This window comes from Anabas testudineus, chromosome 2 (genome assembly GCF_900324465.2).
Source record: "Anabas testudineus chromosome 2, fAnaTes1.2, whole genome shotgun sequence".
Taxonomy (NCBI): domain Eukaryota; kingdom Metazoa; phylum Chordata; class Actinopteri; order Anabantiformes; family Anabantidae; genus Anabas; species Anabas testudineus.
The window spans coordinates 509,152-529,027 of record NC_046611.1 but is presented as its reverse complement, the minus strand read 5'-3'; the positions used below and the strand labels follow the sequence as shown (position 1 = coordinate 529,027).

Sequence of the window (19,876 nt, the reverse complement as noted above, 5' to 3'; positions counted from 1 at the left end):
AGAGCAAAGAGAAGCTGTTTTTAAAGAGAACAACTTGAGAGGGATTGGTAGTGAGGTGGGTGGGGTTCCTGAAAGCACCTAAAACCAGCAGTAATTCCCACTGAGGCGTCATTGAACGCATCACAGGTCATCGTCTTTTAACGCCTTGTAGTTTTTGTCTTTCTCGTTAATGTTCTGCACCCTGCATCACTGTTATTGTCAGAAATCAGAAGCTACTGATTTTGTCTTAAGAAACTGTATGTTTTTAAAAAAAGGAGCTTCACACAACCTTATCAGAGTCTGCAAATCTCAGACGTTGTGAAGTGATACACTTTTCTCTCTAATGACCTCATTAAATACACGTTAATTAACATCAGCATTCACTAATGTTCAGCACCTGTCGTTGACAGTTCCTTGATAGCTATTACTTCATGAGTAGGTGTGTGGTGAGGTACAGGACATATACGTGTGATACTTTAAAATGAAATGTTAAGAACTATTCCGTAAGATAAAGGTAATGACTGCTTTACCACTTTATGACAGAATGAATCACTTTGACTGTTACGTAATCATGAACATGAAAAGTATGAAAAGTATTTAACTCATCGCTACACATGAGACCATAAAAACAAAACAATGAACGGATACTAAAATAACAATGAACAACAGTTCAGATTTTTCCTGGGGTAGAACAAGGTTCTGGGTAGAACAAGGTCCAGGGTAGAACAAGGTTCTGGGTGGAACAAGGTCCAGGGTTCAACAAGGTCCAGGGTTCAAGAAGTTCCAGGGTAGAACAAGGTTCTGGGTAGAACAAGGTCCAGGGTAGAACAAGGTTCTGGGTAGAACAAGGTCCAGGGTTCAGCAAGGTCCAGGGTTCAAGAAGTTCCAGGGTAGAACAAGGTTCTGGGTAGAACAAGGTCCAGGGTAGAACAAGGTTCTGGGTAGAACAAGGTCCAGGGTTCAACAAGGTCCAGGGTTCAAGAAGTTCCAGGGTAGAACAAGGTTCTGGGTAGAACAAGATCCAGGGTAGAACAAGGTTCTGGGTAGAACAAGGTCCAGGGTTCAACAAGGTCGAGGGTAGAACAAAGTTCTGGGTAGAACAAGGTCCAGGGTTCAACAAGGTCCAGGGTAGAACAAAGTTCTGGGTAGAACAAGGTCCAGGGTTCAACAAGGTCCAGAGTACAACAAGGGTCTGGGTAGAACAAGGTCCAGGGTTCAACAAGGCCCAGGGTAGACCAAGGTCCTGGGTAGAACAAGGTCCAGGGTTCAACAAGGTTCAGGGTTCAACAGGTCCACGGTAGAACAGGGTCCAGGGTTCAACAAGGTCCAGGGTAGAACAAGGTTCAGGGTTCAACAAGTCCACGGTACAACAAGGTCCAGGGTAGAACAAGGTCCAAGGTTCAATATCAATATAGAAAAACTCAATATAAGTACAGAATATGTGAGATGAATGAAAATGGGTCAATATTTATAGACTAGAGTGGAATGACAGCAATTATAAGACATCAATTGTCAGTTCCCCACCCCTTATAGAGGGAGGAGGATTTGTAGAGAGTGAAGGTCACAGGTAAAAAGGAGCACCTGATGTTAATAAGTCTCTGGCTGAACGTGCAGGGCACAATTCAGTTCAATTCAATTCAGTTTTATTTGTATAGCGCCAATTTACATCTCAAGGCACTTTACAGTTTTTAAGGTTTAAGATTATACAGAGTATAATTATATAAAAAAATGATACAGAAAACCCAACAATCCCATTTGAGCAAGTTTTAGGCAACAGTGGAGAGGAACAAACTCCCTTTAGAGGAAGAAACCTCCAGCAGAACCAGGCTCATAGTGGGCGGCCATCTACCTCGACCGGTTAGGGTGAGTGGAAAGAGAAGAGAGAAAAGAACAGCAGGCAATAAAGACAACAACAAGCAGCAAGAACATTGGGCAGGTGAACTGGATTCTGGAGATGTACAGCTCCAGGCCGAGGATACCTGCAGAAAAGTACAGAGAGAGGGAGACAGAGAGGAGGAAACACAACTAAAAGAGAGAGAAGACACAAAGTTAATGACATGAAATGGTGGCATTTGCATTGACACAGGAGAAAGGAGAGAGGATCTGTACAATAAAGGAAACTTCTCCATCATCCTGAAGAAGCTGCAGCTCTCGGACAGTGGACAGTTCAGGTTCTGGAGGCAGACCCCCTCTCTACATTTAGGACTAGACTTCAAACTTTCCTTTTTTATAAAGCTTATAGTTAGAGATGGATCAGGTGACTCTGAACCATCTCTTAGTTCTGCTGACATAGGTTAGTCTGCTGGGGGAACTCTACTGATACACTGAGCTCTGCCTCCCATTCTACATCTGGAAACTCTAGGAACCACAAGTAAACCTGCAGCCTCAGAACAGATAGTTCTCAAAGTGTAGGTCAATATGAGGCAAGTTCACTACAGACTTACATGTGATTTAGCTGAATATTGTTGCCAGGCCTCCCTCTTGTGGCAGTGGTATGTATAACATGTAAACGGTGTATTCACTCATGCCAAATGTTAGGAGAAAACAACATGTCATTGTTCTACCTATGGTGGATTTGGGATTTTTATATTTCTTTCAGAAACCACACGAACACGATTGTTGTCCAGAATGCTGGAATAAAGCTTTGCCAGGAAATGATCTAACAGTGACTTCAGTGGTGGGCTGTGAGTCATCTGAACCAAAGTACACATGAGAAGCCGCTGTCAGCTATTCTCCTTTTTTTTTCACAAATTGCTTTTTAAATCAGCCACTTAATATCAGCTAGGTATGAATCATTGATGGATGTTTTAATCAGTCATGAAAAACTGCCCCTTAAAATTTGTGTGTGACACTTAAAGCTGCACAGTTCAATGTCTGACAGTAGGTTAGAAGTGAACAGTAAAACTGTGAAGCAGTACATACGGTAAGTTTATACTATGTATGAATGAATGCAGTAATTTTTATTCTTGTAATTTACTTGTGCCATCTCTGCTGCATTCATTTATTCTGCATTTTGTATATGTAAATAATATCAAATATTCTTATGCACATTTAGAATCAATTGCATAAAATACATTTTTATTATACTGTGTATAATAAAAATAAAAATATTTAAACAAATGAAATTCAACTGTTCATATAAATTGTATTTTTTTCTAATGTGGTTGCTCATAACATCTCAAAGGAAACATGTAATTCTCCTTCTCCTCTTAAGAAATTGGACAATTCAGGAACATTGAGGTATTATTTGTGTATTATTATTATGATGATTAGTATTATTATTAGTATTAGTGGTAGTCTTACCATACAAATGTAAATCACGTCATTTTATTTCTTATTTGCTGCTTTGCTTTTCAATTTTTTAGTTATTATTATTATTATTGTTGTTGTTGTTGTTGTTTATTTGCCTGTTGACTGTGTTGGCAGTGGGGGAGAAGAATTCATGTAGTTTATGTAGTTAAAGTAGTGGTACATTACAGATATTCTCAGTTAATAAGGTTCTAAAGACTAAACGTACAGAAATGATCAGATATCAATTACTAATAAATGAAACTTTTCTAATTACTAAGTGTAATGTGTGTTTTTATCAATAAAGCTAAATAGAAACGTGATTACGTATCTGCAACGTCAGAGACGTTCTCTTACGTGTATGATTGTTGTCATTTCTCTGGCTGCTAGCTAAATGTTTGAAGGAAAGTAGCTTCTTCTCAAACCTTTAGTTTACAGAAATGTGCTTTTTAACCGATTTTGCTTTTTAACCAACCGAACAGCACAGACTACCTACCACATGAGTAGGCCGGAGAATTTACGAACATTTAGCAAGAAGAAGAAGTCAGCTCGCATCTAACTCAGGCTAACCGGACACTTAGCAGCTTAGCTGGCTGCACCGGCTGACATAAGGTTGGTAAAAATCAATCTTGAAGGCTGATTTAGCTTCGTGTAAGTAACCTGCTTTTGAATTTCGTGTAAGTAGTGAAGTGACAGATAATAGTACCTATTGCCTTAGACCAGATTAAATAGGAATTCACATAAAAAGTCTCCTTCAGCACGATTCCCGCTAAGAAAAGTTTGTATTTAAGGACTCATGCTAAAAAAAAAAAATACAAACAAGACTGAATGAATGTAAAGACTTTATACGAATTAGTCCGTTTTCTGATAAATTCGGCATAGAAATAATCCACAATCATTCTGTGTTTTTGTTTAGAGGTTCGGTCTGAGTTTGTGTATTTCCTTCTTTGTTGTCAGCATGGCTTCTCCGTTCAAAATTCCCAAGAAGAAACATCCAACAGGTTGTGATTCCACTGACCTACACGTGCAGTCTCCTCTGTCCCGTCTCCAGAACACCTCCCCACAGTTTAAGGTGGTATCATTTCTACAAAGTGGTATGAGATCTGTTGTCTCTGCAAAGTTGTTGTAACTCATTCACATGTAACTTTGAGATCCTCTAAAGGTGTTATGTCAGGATTTCTGTAGTTTTCAAGGTACAACCCTGCTTTCAAAAACAAAATGCACTGATCAGTCTCAGTATGTTTTATTGCTGTTAATTTTACATTTTATTTTGTTGCTCCACTTCACAGGGTTTGTGTGTGTGTTGTTTTTTCTCAACAGAGCTACAGTGATCGGTCCAGCGGAGGAGGAGCAGACAGGATGCATGCTGGGAACTCACTCAGGCAGAGGTTCGTGAAGATTCAAGAATCAAAAAACTTTATTAATCCCAGAGGGAAATAGTTTTGCCTCATTACAGTTGATCTCAACACAGACAGAAAGAAAAGGAACCACAAACAGAAAAGATCCAACACCAACATAAATACACATAACCATTAACATCAATACAGAAAAACTCAATATATATATACAGAATATGTAAAATATGTAAAATAGATTAATGAAATTGGATCAATATTTATAGCCTATTGTGGATTGACAGCAAGTATACGACACAAAACACAGTGTACGATTCATTACAACACAGTGAGGATTTAGACTGTAGTGGTACAGAGTCAGGAGACTTGAAGATAGAAGATTTGTTCTATTTACAGTGGCACTATATTTTCCACTCACACTTTTTGTTGTTCTCATTAAAGATTAACATTGTTTGTGTTATTATTTTAGGCACATTATATCTGGTAATACTCTTGACTTAGATGAAGATCAGATCACATTTTATGACATATTATTGCAGAAAATCATTAAATTTCATTCATGAAAAACGTTCACATACTTTTTCTTGCCACTGTATATATATATTTTATATCTATTTAAAAAAGACAGTTGTGTTAAACCAGTCTTTGTTGTACATGTGTTTCCAGCAAGCCGTGTAAACCTCTATTCAGAGATGTGGTGAAAACCCTTTTGGGACTCAACAGCCCAAACACAGGTGTATCATCAGCAGCCAATCACAAATCTCCAGGAGCCTGGAGCCACAAGTCTCAGCCAGGTCGGAGGTCGGAATCATCCTCAGATTGTCTCTCGATTGGGTGAGTTCACGATCATCTGACAAAGCAAAAATGCATAAATTGAATTCATATAATAAAATATGACATGATATATCTGCCAGCATCCAAACCTAAAATAAAGGCAAATGTTTCAATGTGTGATGTTCTAAGCTGAAGCTACTACAAACTCACACTAACACCTCGTGAAAATCACTCAAGTTGCTTTGGATAAAAGTGTCCGATAAATGACTAAATGTAAATGTTTTATCTCATCTGGTGTAAACTGTTATTGTAATATTTTTTTTTTTCATGTCAGTGATGGCTGCTTAGAAACAGATTTTTGAATTAAGTTCTGTATTCTTACCAAGCTACCCCCTCTTGTTACGTCCACCAGGTGGCGTCCTAAGAGAGCGTCAGATCGACTGCTGCAGCCTGAAGGGGCTTTAGAGCATCCATCTCCACCACAGAAGAAGAAAAGTGAACTTAATGGTAAAATATCAGATTTATTTAGTTATCCTGCAGCTTCAATAATGCTTTGAAAAGATTTGGGTCATTTATAGGTTGATCTTTAACCTTCAGTTATGTCACACTCTTCAGATACATGTTCAGACATGTTTGTTGTATTCGTAATTAACTTTAAACTTCTTTGCAATCGATAGAAATCTGTAGAAACCTCAGGAATCAGAGGAATGGTGATTCACTGCAAATATTTTCTCCTCCAGGTTCGTCCTCGTCGATTAAAAGCATCTCTGTGGAGTCTGTGGACTCTCTGGCTGAGCTTCGAAGAGAGAAGCATGCTGGGAATTTGAGTTTGTCCCCTCTGGGAGAGAGAAGGTGGTGGAGAACTAAGTCCAAATTAGACGCTGATGAGGCAAAGGTAAAGGTCAAAGGTCACAGCCAGAGTTGGGGAACAGATTTCATCATCAATGGACAAGATTACTGAATTTCTTTTAACAATATGAAATTAATTCTGTTCTTTGGGGCACAGGGCACTGGCTCAGTGTCAGTTTGTTTGTGCTGCATCTTGACATTAACGTTGTTTGATTATCTCATGTTAACAGAAATCTAATTACTTTATATGTCTGTTAAACAAAGTTTGCACAGAATATGCCTACATTTAAAGTAGTTTTGGACCTTTTATATTTTATTATTCCATTGGGCTACATTTTCGAAAAACTAAAAAGTTAAAATTTGTTGAAATATTCAACCTCTTAACACCCGAGCTCTAATTTGATATTTATTTTTTATTTCTCTTTGCTATTTGGGCTTATAGGAACCTGATAAGTATAAAAACTTAGCATCATCTTTTCACAAACAGTTTCAGGAAGACATCATATGCCTACAACAACAAATTATAACACATTCAAAACATTTTGCATTAAAAACTAGCAATGACCTTTTCTTTACACACATTTGTGAAAGGCTGTGTAACAGTTGCGATCAGCTAGAACGCACAAAAACCGAAAATGTGATGTACACGCATGTGTACACCAGGTCTGAAGAGGTTAAGCTCAAAGTAAAGAAAGAAACATTTGTGCTGTCTTAGAGTCTGATTTGGTTGGTAAAATGATGTTAATGTCCTCTGATGAACGCATATATAATATATATTAATATAATATATGAATCTCTGTGTGGAGTAACAAACTAAACTGTAGATTTGTCCTTTAATTTGAGAGTCTTTGTTGTTTCAGACCAACTCTCCTGAATCTCCCCTGAAGTCGCAGAAGAGGAACTCCTCTCTCTCCAGTTCAGATCAGACGTCAGCGGATGACTTTGAGTCTCCGTCCACAACCAGAAACAACCCCCCAGCAGATAAAACTCCCCCCTGCAGACTCTCCTCATCCTCCTCTGCGAAGTTGGTCCTGACGCCGAAAACGTCACCGGGCCCCAGACGGACTCTGGACAGGATGTCGTGGCTCGCAGCCAGTAACAGCCGAACAGAGGATGTGAGGGAGAAGGAGAGACAGAGGTGGAAGGAGTTCAGAGAAAAGAAGCTGCAAAACAGATCGGCGGTTCTCCGGCTGCGGCTGAACAAACCCAGACAGACTCCGGCAGAACCCAGTGAGTGCCACAAACCTGGGTCAGCCCAATCTGTCAGGGGTTGTTATGACAGATTATCTGCTCATTAAAAATGACAACAACAATAAAGTAGTCAAATCACTGTTAAAAGTAATAATTCAGTTTATCTGTGATTATGTTTACAGTTGTGCTGTCGAGCGAAGAGGAGGAGGAAGACGACGACGACGATGGAGATGGAGCAAAAAGATCGTCACAAAGCTGCAGCAGCCGAACGGATGATTGCCATCTAGGAAAGTCAGAGCAGATACAGGTAGAGACACAGCCGTCCTGCTAGTTAAAGCTGTGGTTCCTAAACTGAGGTCCTGCAGCTTTACAAGGATTGAAAAGCTGATTAACAGGAAGTAAAGTAAATACAAACATGTCTGTTTGGTTGCTTTTCTTTTTGTGTTTTCTGCTAGTCACTGTTGGTCCAGACTGGATCAGACCTGGTTCAACATTGGGTATAAAAATAAAAAGTTTGTCCTAAAGGAGGGTCAATAATGAATTCACTACAGTTCATTTTCTGGAGAGCAGCTCAGCACAATTTTTGATAGAGTTTCGAGGGCTTCAGGTGTGGTTGTTTTCACATGTAAACTACATGATCTCAGGTTTAGGGATCAGTTTTAGTTGTGTTTCAGTTTTAGCTCCACAACTTGCACAGGAAAAGTGAAAAGGTTTTTTTTTGCATCACAGCCAAACTAGCTTGAAAATAGAATTAAATAATGACGTTACGGTAGAATGTGTTGGGCAGAAAAGCTTCTTTAGGTTCTGCAGCTCGCGGCACACATCGTGTAACATGTGCTAATAACAGTTCATAGCTAACAGCTAATAACAAAGACCTAGATTCCACACACAACACAAAGGCTTGAGGAAAAATCAGCTGTTCAGATACCAGAGCTGCTTTGAATTGAAAAAACACGCTACAGATGTAATGTTTGCTTGGGGAAGTTGATGGAGATACGGAGGAGGTCAGAAGGAGCTGCACTGGTTGTTTGTGCCAACAAAGGAGCTGGGGTCTGAGGAAGTCAGGTTCTTGTAGAAATATGTTAGGGTGGTACTGGTAAGTGTATAGGGTAAAGGTGGGTTTGCACCGAGGATCGACTGCGAGTCCCTTCTTATTTACAGTGGTGATGGACAGGTTAACAGATGAGATCAGACAGGAGACTCCATTTTAAACTGTAGTGAGAGTAGGGAGCAGACTGAAATTAACCTGGAGAGATGGAGGTTCACACAGGAGAGAAGGGGAATGAAAGTCAGTGAGAGCAAGATGGAGAACATGTGTGTAAATAAGAGCGAAGGTGGAGGAATGGAATCCTTAAAAGACTGATGTTAATGAGGTACATGTGGAAAAGGTCGTGTGTGAACAAGGTGAACATACGTGAACACGTCATTTCAAACAGGAGGTTCCAGAAAAAACATGAAATGGTCCCTCTGGTCTGTTTGCAGTTTTGTCCCGTGCAGGACCAGAGGATGGACCCAGTTTGTGTCTCGGGGCTGTTGCATGTTGAGGTTGAGTCATGCAGATTATTTGTGGGTTTGCAGACCTGTAAACAACCGTCAGACCCTGTGGGACTCTAAGCAGATCCAGACTGGTTGTGAATGGACTGTAGCGCGTTTATTGGTGTTTACTGGACCTGATCCTGGAACCAGCTGAGAGTCTTCGTAAAAAGATTTGTTTTGAGGTTTTGTCCTGTCACAGGATGAGTGCTGGTAAATGAAGAAGCACAGCGTGACCCAGATCTGGTTTATGACTGAGCGTGGTCATGTCGGTCCACCTGCTGGCAAAACAAGAGTCTTCTCATGAATTCATGAAGTTTTATTGCTTACACAAAGTGTTGTTCAGTAGTTTGAAGGTTAGACCAGGTTTTTTTTACAGGTTTCAATAAAAGTTGTTGAGTCATGTTACCTCACCAACTGATTCTTTTGGTTTAGACTAAGAAAGCTCTGTTGTAACACTTTGGTTGCTGAAATGTGATGTCCCTTAAGAGTAAGACCAGATACTAAGCAAATGTTTTTTAATACGACGCGTTGAACACTGCTATGTCAGAGCAGAAGTTTCTATTTAACACAAAAGACGATGAAGTCTAAAGGTGCAAGCTGACATGACACCTCCTGACTGTGTGTATCTAAGTGTTAAATGTTGTCGTGTATTGTCTGACAGGCTTGTTCCAGAGATGAAGGAGATGTAGAGAAGTCACTTATGCCGCCTTCGTTCCTGCAGCTGGAGTTCACTTCGCTTCACGCTGGTCTGGCACATGTTGATGCCAACGGGAAGGTGATGGTGAGTGAGATTTCGTCCATGTTCAGCTACAAAATGACAACAGCTTCTCTGATTTGTGTCATGTTTTTTGGAACCTCAAGCACCGTAAAGAAACAGGTCCAACACATTCAGCTTGTTTCTCTTTGGCCCTGACACACACACAGTATGCACTCTGTACATTTGCAGATTGTTTTCAGCTGCCTGACCTGTAGTCTTAATCATTCACGTGTTTCCATTGTGCTGTCTGAATGCCAGTTTTTGTCTTTGATTGTGTGTTTACATTTAAACTTATTACTTTGGATCCATTCAAGTGTCTCTTCAGAAAACCTCTCAATTATTTTGGCATAAAAATACTTGAAAAGTCCCCTCACAGCTTCCAGAGTTGCTGAAGTGGGCAGCGAGTCAAACTTTGTAACAACGGAGAAACCCCCCCACCGGTGCTGTAAACCGTTAACATTTCAGCCTTTAACGAGCTATTAAGACGAAGCATGAGGTCTGGCGGCATGCCGGGTTTAGTTAGAGCACCATAAAAACCAGGAGGGCAGGAGAGGAACAGGTTAGTGGGTCAGCATGTAAGCAAACCACCTAGTGGGGATCTGATCAAATCTACAAACGACAAACAAGAAGACAGATGCTTTTCTGTTCAATGTGTTCGTATTTGTATAATTATTTTTGTTTATTTTGTAACAAACACCCAACACATGACGTACGACTCCAAAATCTTACAAGGCGAGAAAAAGTAACTGGAAACAAAAGACCAACCCAGGAACAAACACAATAAAAACTACAGAGGTGAAATAAAATATAGATTTTTCTGTATTTTTGTGAACATTTCCACAAACGGTGTCCTAATTAAATAATAATAATAATGTAATGATGTCTAATGTTTAAAATGGACTATTGTGTACAGATGTTTATTTTTTTCTGTTCTGTAAATCATGCTGCACAGTTTTAATATTTCTCTTTTTTCTGTTTAGATCAGTGAGAGCGGCATCAGTATTCCTCTGAAAGGTAATAACAGATTTTAAATGTCACTGTTTTAACTGAACTCTGGTGGACTACACAAAATCTAAATGTGAATTTGAGTTTGGTTTTATGACACTAGAGAAACTGAAAAGAAAAATAATTATTATCATCAAGTTGTTTACATAGGTCTTGTTGAAACTGTGAATTTTGCTTTGGCACAAAACACACACGAACATCTTAGAAAAATGTAATTAAGATGTGATGTGATGTGATGTGATGTTTTGTCTCCACCAGGAGTGGAGGATGGGGAGGTGACGGTGGTGGCGTCTCAGGTTCGGGGTTACGGTGTTTGGGATGGAGGCGTTGCTCAGGGTGGATCTCTGCTGGCTGGTTGGGAGGCTCCAGCCCCATCACTGCTCTTCCTGTGGGTGTCAGATGCTCAGGCTAACCTGCTGCAGAAGGAGCTCTGCACCATCCAGACCCCCACCTCTACCTCAGGTAAACTCAGGGTTAATCTGACATTTAACACACGAAAAATAAGCTGCTGTTTGTCCTGCAAACACTCACTTAAAATTAGCTAAGTAATACGCTGAGTGAAAAGTGTTGTAGTTTCCATCACTGTCTATAGTTGAATAAAATGCAAGCAGCTCTCACTCGGATGCTGTTTTCTCAAACCAAAAATGTCATCACAAACCACACAAAAACAACACTAAACTGTGAAATTATGCTGTCCTTGAGGTTTCAAAGAGATTGTTATAAATTTCCATTTAAAAAAGAAGTAAATTAAGAACCTTACATCTGTCTGTAGACTGACGCAGCAGACTACACAGGTCATGCTTTTACAGGCCAGAATCTATGTAGTGATCCGTCCTCTTGCACAGACAATCTCCGCATTAGTGCGTACCCTGAAGTCCAAAAATGGGGATTGTCTGAATGAAAATTTGACTGAATCTCTGAAGTTACTTAGAAAATGGAAAATTATCCAATCAGACAGTTTCTTCTGAGCCACCGGCCAATCAGGAGTAGTTAAATGGCAGATGTTGTGTCTGGCTGCACATACTGATTATGGTTCTGAAATGATCAGAACAGGAAAAACATTGACCACTGCAGAAGAATCCTGTGGGGAGAAACACGTCAAGGTTTCAGCTCAGAAAAGGATATAGAGAGGGATACAAAGACTGGCAGACTGGGCCAGTACACAACTAGACACTGGTTTAAGTGGGTAACTCTTAATTTCGTCTCCTGGACTCTTCAGGTCGACCGTGCTCCTTTCTCTTGCTGGTGTTGAAAGAGCAGCTGCAGGAGCTTCAGACCGCGCTGCTGGCCTCCATCCTGGACATGGAGCAGTACCAGAGGGGACGCACCTCCTCCAACGGGCCGACCTCCCCTCTAGACTGGACAGACGGGCTGCTGCTGTTCCACAGCTGTCCGCCTCCTCTAGACCAGCACCTCCTCAAACTGCTAGGACACTCTGCAGTAAGACCTCACCCCCTTTTGACTCCTCCCCCTTTTTGGAAACACTGGGATCAGCACCTTCAAGCATCTCTTATCTCTTTTATTTTAGAAGTCCACTCCAGCTAGAAGCAGCCAGAGAAAGTCCAACCTGACCTCTATTGGTCTGCAGCAGCTTTCCTCCAGGTAAAACCAGGATAGCCAGTCTGTTGATCTGAGTCAGGTTGGACAGTTAATCGACTACTAAAGTAACAAACAATCCAGTGGAGGTCTCATAAATCCACAAGACAGTGAAGATGAAATAATTTAAGCATCTTGTTGGTGTTCAGGTTGATCCAGTATCCTGCAGCGCCCTGTAAAGGCCGGATCACAGTTACGAAGGAGGATCTGGCCTGTCTGAAGAGCGGCGAGTTCCTCAACGATGTCATCATCGACTTCTACCTCAAGTCAGTCAAACAGTCGAGAACATGAAAACTAGATATTTCTGAAATCTGATTTGGTTTGATTCACTTCAGCTGTGAAATGAACTCACACGGTTCCTTAGTGACTGGTTTTACCTCCAGACTCACTATATCTACATTTAACATTACTTTCCAACTCGCTGTATGCAGCTGTAGTTCCTCTCAGTCACCACGGTGTCCTGATTCTCCTCCTCCTCCTGCTGCAGGTATCTCCTCCTGGAGGGAGTCGGAGGCTCTGTGGCCGAGCGGAGTCACATTTTCAGCAGCTTCTTCTACAAACAGCTGAGCAGACGGAGAGCTGCCGGGGAGGATGACGCCCCCTCTGTCCCGTAAGAGCTTTTAATTTGAAAGATAACGGTGGTTCCTCCTGTACCTGAGTTGTTCGACTTTTGAATCAGATTTCAGTCTAACTTGTTCTGTCCTTATTTATCAGCGACCGTCACATGAGGCATCACAGGGTGAAAACATGGACCCGCCATGTTGACATTTTCACCAAAGACTTCCTGTTTGTGCCTGTCAATCAAGAGTAAGAAACTGTGCTGATTTCCCTCTGAATGATTCTACAAATATGAAATAGAAGTGACAGAGAAATGTAATATGAGTTTACAACGTGTCTTCTTTAGTCGCGAGTTCAGTTGTCTGAGTTGAGCAGACGCTCTAAAATCCATGTTAGAGTATTTAGTGGAGAAGGTCAGCAGTTTGTTGGAGGTGGATGTGGGTCAGAGCTGACTTCAGCTCTTTGTCCCAGATTTAAAGGCGCCGCTCTGGAGTTTCAACCTCTGTTGGGACGTTTCAGTATAAACTCTGTAATTTTGCTTTAATACGAACACCTCATCAGCGTCTCCACCTACCAAGTGGGTGACAGAGTGACTGACTCAGTCACCTCTGCTGGATCATATCTGATGTTACTTGATTGCTTTAACAGATCTTGGTGCTCTTTTGCTGCTAATTCACTGTAGTCTGGAACCTGAGGAACTTAATCCGTCAGGGTCACTTTGTGAAGATTTGGTCCACAGACAAACTGAAGATGCTTGTGCAGATAATGGAGACAAAAGTAGTTGAGCCTTATCAAATTCAAATATTCGTCGTCATATTCATGTCATTTTAGTTTAGTAATTATTACATTTTCATTTTCTTTCCTCATTTTTGTCCCTTAGGTTATTTTTATAAAATATTTTACACAGTTTGAATACATATACTACAGTTTTCTGCCATTTTATACAGTTTTTGTCATTTTAATCCCACTAATTGTTGTTTTTTGGACGTCTTGATACATTTTTTATAATTTAATTTATTTATTACACTTTTTATATTGTCATTGTTTTAATGAGAGATTTTAGCTTTTGTTTTAGTGTGATTTTGATAAATTGTTTTAAATACAGCTCCCTGTTAAAACCAATTGCAGATACACCAAGCTCTTTTCATGAGAGTGTGATATATTTGAGAGCACATGTGTGCTTTCTGCCAGTTCTGCTAGTTTCTACCCTGTGCAGATGTGCTGCAGGAAAATGTTTGGATGTTGAAGTTAAAACGTGTTTGGCGCCGATTGGAAAATCGTAAACTTGAGCGTCAGGTGCTGAAGCTGACGTGTGTTGTTTGGTCTTGTTGAACAGAAAGTTCTTTCTTGTTCACCTTCTGCTTTGTTGACCAACACTCTGTTGTTTCCTGTGTTAGAGCTCACTGGTACCTGGTGGTGGTCTGTTTCCCGGGTCTGGAGGAGGTTCAGTTCGAGGAGTTTCAGAGCCGAACAGGTTTGTGTTCTGACCTGATTTACTGCAGTAGAATGTGTAATGTAGAGTGTTTCTTCCAGTCAGTAGAGTTTAATAGAACATCTTTAATTGCCACCAGACGTGTCGGTGTTATTTGGGGCACCGTGTTCTCTCAGCACTGATTAAAACTCCATGTTCTTCACAGCAAACATTAAAGGATCAAATGTTCCACATTCCTCTGAAGACTGTGAGCTCCACTTGGAGTTGGAGACATCTCGTGCTATGTTTTTTGTTTCTATTTAGGCACCTAAAAACAGAACTCTGTGAAAAATATCTCGTACTTTACTCTTGAATAGTTTCCATTTTGGCTTTTAAGTCTGAACATTTTAGCAGTTTAAAAAAATATATAAATATAGTGGAGCACAGGTTGAATCTGGCTAAACTTTCTCTGTGTAGACACTTAAACACTGTAGACTCTGTTCCACCCTGTTTTAAACGTAGCTAGACCCAACTAATCTACAGTAGAAATGAGTTTGAAGGGATTATTTGTGAGAAAGATTTCTGTGCATGATTCAGGTTTTATCACCATTTGAATCCCAGTCCGTTTTCAGCCCAACAGAGACGTGACCTGACTTAATTTCTGAATTAGAGCTTTGATTGTTGTTTATTCAGTTCCTTGTCTGTGAAGATTCTCAGTCTTCCAGGTCATAGTTATTCCAAAGTTGCTGTTCAGTAACAACTGGAGTTGTTGACGTTTCACCTTCTATCCAGAAGCTTCATCAGTTCTGACTGAATGGCTGGAAAAGCAGCAGTTTAAATCCTGTAGAGTAACTGAGTCGTTGACGGTCACTTGCTGTTTATTTGGTTCAGTAAAAGGAATTAGTTCAGGTGTCAGAGCAGCAAAGTGAAGAAATAATAAAAAATAAATAAATGACCTGATACAATAATATGCAGATTTACAAAACATCTTTGTACAGCTACATTCACAGAGGAAGCCATGTTGTATTGAGATATTGATATTGAGAGATTGATCATAATGTACTTAATGTTTAATAGTACAATCAACTGTTTCATGATTCTTCTTCAGTAAAAACTTTTCTTTTGTTGTTGTTTCAGGTGCATCAGAGCGAGAGGCAGGAAAAACTTCAGCTTTTAGTCTGAGCTCACAGCAGTCGCCGGTAAATGGAAACCAAACTTCGTGTTTTTATTTCTAGAGACCTAAACAAACCTTTGTAATCCAAACTGACACGACTAACAAAAATACATCACCAAATCTTCTTTATTTCATATTTCAGGAGACAAACAACAACACTGGCCATCAGTTTTTACAGTAAAACGTCAGCTCAGTGTTTGAGGAACCAAACTATGTTTTTAATCTTGCTCGTTTTCTCAAGTAACAGAGAGAATATAGTGACGGAATTGATGTCAGGCGTGACGTCACACTGTTTTGATGTTTAGCTTGTGAACATGTACTGCTCATGGGAAATGGTAAATATTAAATAATCTACACTGTAGATATTTTACCACTTTTCTGAGCACATCAAATGAGACACAACATATTATTGGGACAAGCTGGTTGTTAATGTTGTAAATGCTGATATACATACCAGGTTTCTGTGTTTGTTTCTGCAGGAGTGCACTCAGCAGGGCTGCCAGAGGGACACTGTGTTAAAGAGGTGAGTCTTCAGAAATCAGAATTCAGGCATCAGGTCAGGTGGTGCTCAGTGTTTCCTAAACGTGGAGATTTCTTTGTCTTTTCCAGGCCATGCATCCTGGTCATGGACTCACTGAAGCTGTCATACCACGAGAACGTCTGCAGACTCCTCAGAGAGTGAGTTTGACGCGTTTGACATTCAGGTCGCTCAAATGATGAGATCCAAACAGCTGCATGTTGACGGGCTAAACATAGTTTAGGTCTGCACTGGATCTATTCTTCACACAACCGTGACAAAGCCTTGTCATACAAACTCTCACTAACGAAACAGAACAAGCAGTCTTACATGGTTTATTATGCTAATGATCAGACATCAGGAACGTGCAGCTTTTCACGAACAGGAGGTTTTTATCAGTCAGAAACAAGTGTTGTGCAACAAAACTTGAATCCAACAGTGAACATGAGGCTCAGTGTTTCATCACTGCAGCATGTTCCTTCACAGCACATAGGAGATAGGTGAAATTCATTCAAATTCATTATTATTATTGTTATCAGGTACCTGCAGGTGGAGTGGGAGGTCCGGAGGGGAACGCCTCGTCTCTTCACATCAGACAACATGAAGAGCTCCAACTGCAGAGTTCCTCTGCAGGACAACAGCAGCGACTGTGGACTGTACCTGCTGCAGTACGCTGAGAGCTTTTTACAGGTAACAACACACCTAAAGCTGGATAAATGTTTTTATTAGAAGGTGTCAGGTATCTACAGAGTAGGTCCAACATTTTCACATCTCCGAAAACAAAACTAAAACACAGAAAAGTTCTCTTTAATAAACAGGCACAATTTAAAATGGAGCCTGTGAATATCGGGACAAAACGAGGATTTTATTGGAAAAAAGTAGACTTTTAATACACAGAATATATGTATCGAATCGAGAATCGAGTTATAACAGAAGATATTTGTTGCTCTAAAATATTGTGAATACACAATTTATTATAAAACATAAAAAACAAAATGGAGAACCCTCCCAAACTGAAACGCGCTCTCTGATTGGTTCCCCAGAACCCTGTCGTGCACTTTGACTTCCCGTTATGTTTGGACAACTGGTTTCTGCGGCAACGCGTGCGACAGAAACGAGAGGAGATCCAAAGTCTGATAATGAGGATGCACCAGAGTCAGCGACATGATGAAGAAAACTGAGACCAAAACAAAGATCCTCACACCGAGCCGTTAATTTAGCAGTGCAATAAATAATTATATTTTTCTACTTTAACACAAGTCTCGCTCTGATAATATTGCATACAGTGACTATTTAATTTAACTTCCTTCCCTCATTAGTTAAGTGTATTTTATCCACTTCTTCCTATAAAATAAATGTGTTCATTTTCATTTCGAGCAGTTTGGATTTTATTTTAAAACCACATCCCATTTCTTTTCTTATTACCTCATTTATTTTAATGTGAGCTTTCTGGCTTTTCTCAGGCTCTCATTTTAAACCCAGACTACATTTCAGCTTGTGACTATTAATGTTAAAACTGTAACTTTGCTTTAATAATTAGTTTTATTTGTGTTATTAATAGCCGGCAAGCAATGATTTAATTTTTATTGGCTCTTATTTTGAAACTGCTTTAAAACACATGACGTTTGTCCAAAAGACATGAATGTTGCTGGGGTTTTGGAGGAAAAACTGCGTCATGTTGGTCTCATAAAGAGCAGAATGTGGAGTTTAATATAAATAAAACTACAAGGACACTTTGAGCTGCAGCTTTTGTTTTGCTCTATGGCTGAAGATCTGGATTTAATTCATGTATGGTAGGCAGGCGATGTAAAGCAAAGGCAAAGACTGATTGACTGGTTCATGCAGATACTTCTCAATCCAGGTACAGTAATATGCAAGGAAAGACTGGTTCACAGATATTTGGACAGCGACTCAACATTTATTGTTTTGGCTCCATGCTAGTTTCCTTAACCATCCATCCATCCATTAACTTAACCGCTTGTCCTCTGAACGGGCACAGGGATGCTGGAGCCTATCCCAGCAGTCATTGGGCGAGAGGAGGGGGGACACCCTGGACAGGTCAGTCACCTTAACTAGTTATATCTAAAATGGATTAATAGTAAAGAGTAATAGAACCATGACCACCTCGTCAGCGTTATGGCGTGGGCCAAAGACGCCGGCTGACGGCAGCAGCAGGCTGATTTCTGACAGTTTAGACTTGTAACGTCTGCTCAGATGGACTGATTAAACGGTTCTGAACTAAATCCAGCTGAAGCTAAAACAACCCAAAAACAAGCAGGAACTGTAGACAGCAGCAGTAAAGACCTGGTGAAGCATCAACCCAACAGCTAGATTCAGTGTTACTTTGTCTACGGCTGTAATTCCTACACAAGCATCCAGAGTTGTCAATCGGAGCCCGTTTGTCAGACGCTTTAAAGTCATGTTCATGTGCTGATTTAAATCTGTTGTAGTGATGTACAGAGGGTGATGAAAAATAAAAACTGATCATTGTCCTGTAAAATTTATTTTAATAGTTATAATATAATAGTAATGTATAAATACTGTACTGTGTGTATATACATGGTGATAATGAGTGTGCAGAATTACTGCATTATTCCAGTATTAACATGCTAATGTTAGTAGTAGTACTGATACAGCTGTTATACATCTTAGTACTTGTTATCTCTCCTCTTCTGCTCTTCCCTCTTCCTGTCTCTCTTTTCCCTCTTTCTGTCTCTCTGTCGAGCTACACGTCATTCCACACTTTGCCCTCTGGACCTGTCTGACTCGTCCTGGTGCCCAACTTCTGGTTGGAGATCTCGTCACTTGGATCCCCCGTATGGTCCCTACGGGATGCGTGTGGAGACTGGATTTGGTCACAAGCTACTATGAAGTTGTTCTTGGCCTTGGCGGACGTCGGCAGCTGTTTCTTGGAGGTCTCGACTCAATGCTCGATAGTCCAGGAATGGAACAAGTCTGCCTGCAATAACTAACTGGACTCCACATTAACTTATAGACATGAACTGTTATACTGGACTGCTGCCTACATAGCATGTAATCACCCATATGAGGATGGGTTCCCTGTTGAGTCTGGTTCCTCTCAAGGTTTCTTCCTGTTGCCTTCTCTGAGTTTTTCCTTGCCACCGTCGCCCTCGGCTTGCTCATCAGGGACAATCTGATTATTATGAATCATACACATTCACTGTTCATGTACTGTTCTTTGGTTGTTTAAAGCTGCTTTGTGACAATGTCAATTGTAAAAAGCGCTATAGAAAAAAAATTGAATTGAATTGAATTGAATACTGATCACACACTAACAGTTACTGTAATTACTGCATTAGTAATTATTGTAACAGAGTTTTTGATTAATATGACAATATGTGTATAAAAGAAGAAGTAGAGGGACTTTTTCTACTTAATGACTTAAATAGATAATTAACTGTAAGTGAGTGTTGGGGGATCAGTAAAGTAAGGAGAGTATGACCTTGGTATTAGTCTAATCTGAGGTCAAAGGTCAGTGGGTTACTGTTGTAGCTCAGTCTGCATCTTCATCATCATTACACTTGTTCACTTTCTATTCTCTTTCTCTTCCATTTTTCTCCAGGTCCACTTCTTCTCCCTCCCTTGAACCTAACGCTGCAGTGTAAGGGTGTGTGTAGGGGTGTGTGTGGGCTGGTTTGGTAATCTCTGGGTTTCATCCAAGTGCCCCCCACTGAGACCAATCAGCTTACAGCTCATTAACTGGATAAGACTGGAAGGGCACAAGGCTGAAGGAGATCTTATACGTTTACAGACAGAACAACCTGAGCACCATCATTAACAGAAAGCGGTTAAGCTGTTGAAATTCGAATCATAGTTATGACAAATATGAACTTCAACAACTTTTAAACTAATTACAGAACAAAGT

General features: G+C 40.3%; 1 protein-coding gene across 4 annotated transcripts; it reads left to right on the top strand.

Annotated features, from left to right (window-relative positions):
• The first annotated feature begins 3,625 nt into the window (after window positions 1-3,625).
• On the top strand, window positions 3,626-19,739 carry LOC113163385 (sentrin-specific protease 7-like). 4 transcript variants are annotated; one of them, XM_026361954.1, is made up of 23 exons: window positions 3,626-3,879; window positions 4,225-4,339; window positions 4,588-4,655; window positions 5,289-5,456; window positions 5,809-5,903; window positions 6,137-6,291; window positions 7,106-7,475; window positions 7,619-7,743; window positions 9,634-9,753; window positions 10,710-10,743; window positions 10,993-11,196; window positions 11,954-12,174; window positions 12,263-12,336; window positions 12,480-12,596; window positions 12,818-12,940; window positions 13,045-13,137; window positions 14,286-14,362; window positions 15,437-15,498; window positions 15,953-15,996; window positions 16,083-16,151; window positions 16,530-16,680; window positions 17,990-18,048; window positions 19,574-19,739. In XM_026361954.1, exons 2-23 carry the CDS (start codon window positions 4,226-4,228, stop codon window positions 19,614-19,616), a joined length of 2,586 nt encoding a protein of 861 aa, XP_026217739.1. In that variant the 5' UTR covers window positions 3,626-3,879; window position 4,225; the 3' UTR covers window positions 19,617-19,739. The 4 variants fall into 4 exon arrangements, with proteins under 4 accessions (XP_026217739.1, XP_026217736.1, XP_026217737.1 ...); XM_026361951.1 differs by lacking the exons at window positions 17,990-18,048; window positions 19,574-19,739 and adding an exon at window positions 17,034-17,360; XM_026361952.1 differs by lacking the exons at window positions 17,990-18,048; window positions 19,574-19,739 and adding an exon at window positions 17,034-17,360 and having other exon boundaries at window positions 3,626-3,918.
• Window positions 19,740-19,876: the final 137 nt, after the last annotated feature.

Coding starts and splice junctions, on each gene's coding strand:
- LOC113163385 (XM_026361951.1), top strand. CDS start 4,226: ATGGCTTCTCCGTTCAAAATTCCCAAGAAGAAACATCCAACAGGTTGT. Junction 4,656..5,288: donor GGGAACTCACTCAGGCAGAG/GTTCGTGAAGAT, acceptor ATGTGTTTCCAG/CAAGCCGTGTAAACCTCTAT. Junction 15,499..15,952: donor TGAGCTCACAGCAGTCGCCG/GTAAATGGAAAC, acceptor TTGTTTCTGCAG/GAGTGCACTCAGCAGGGCTG.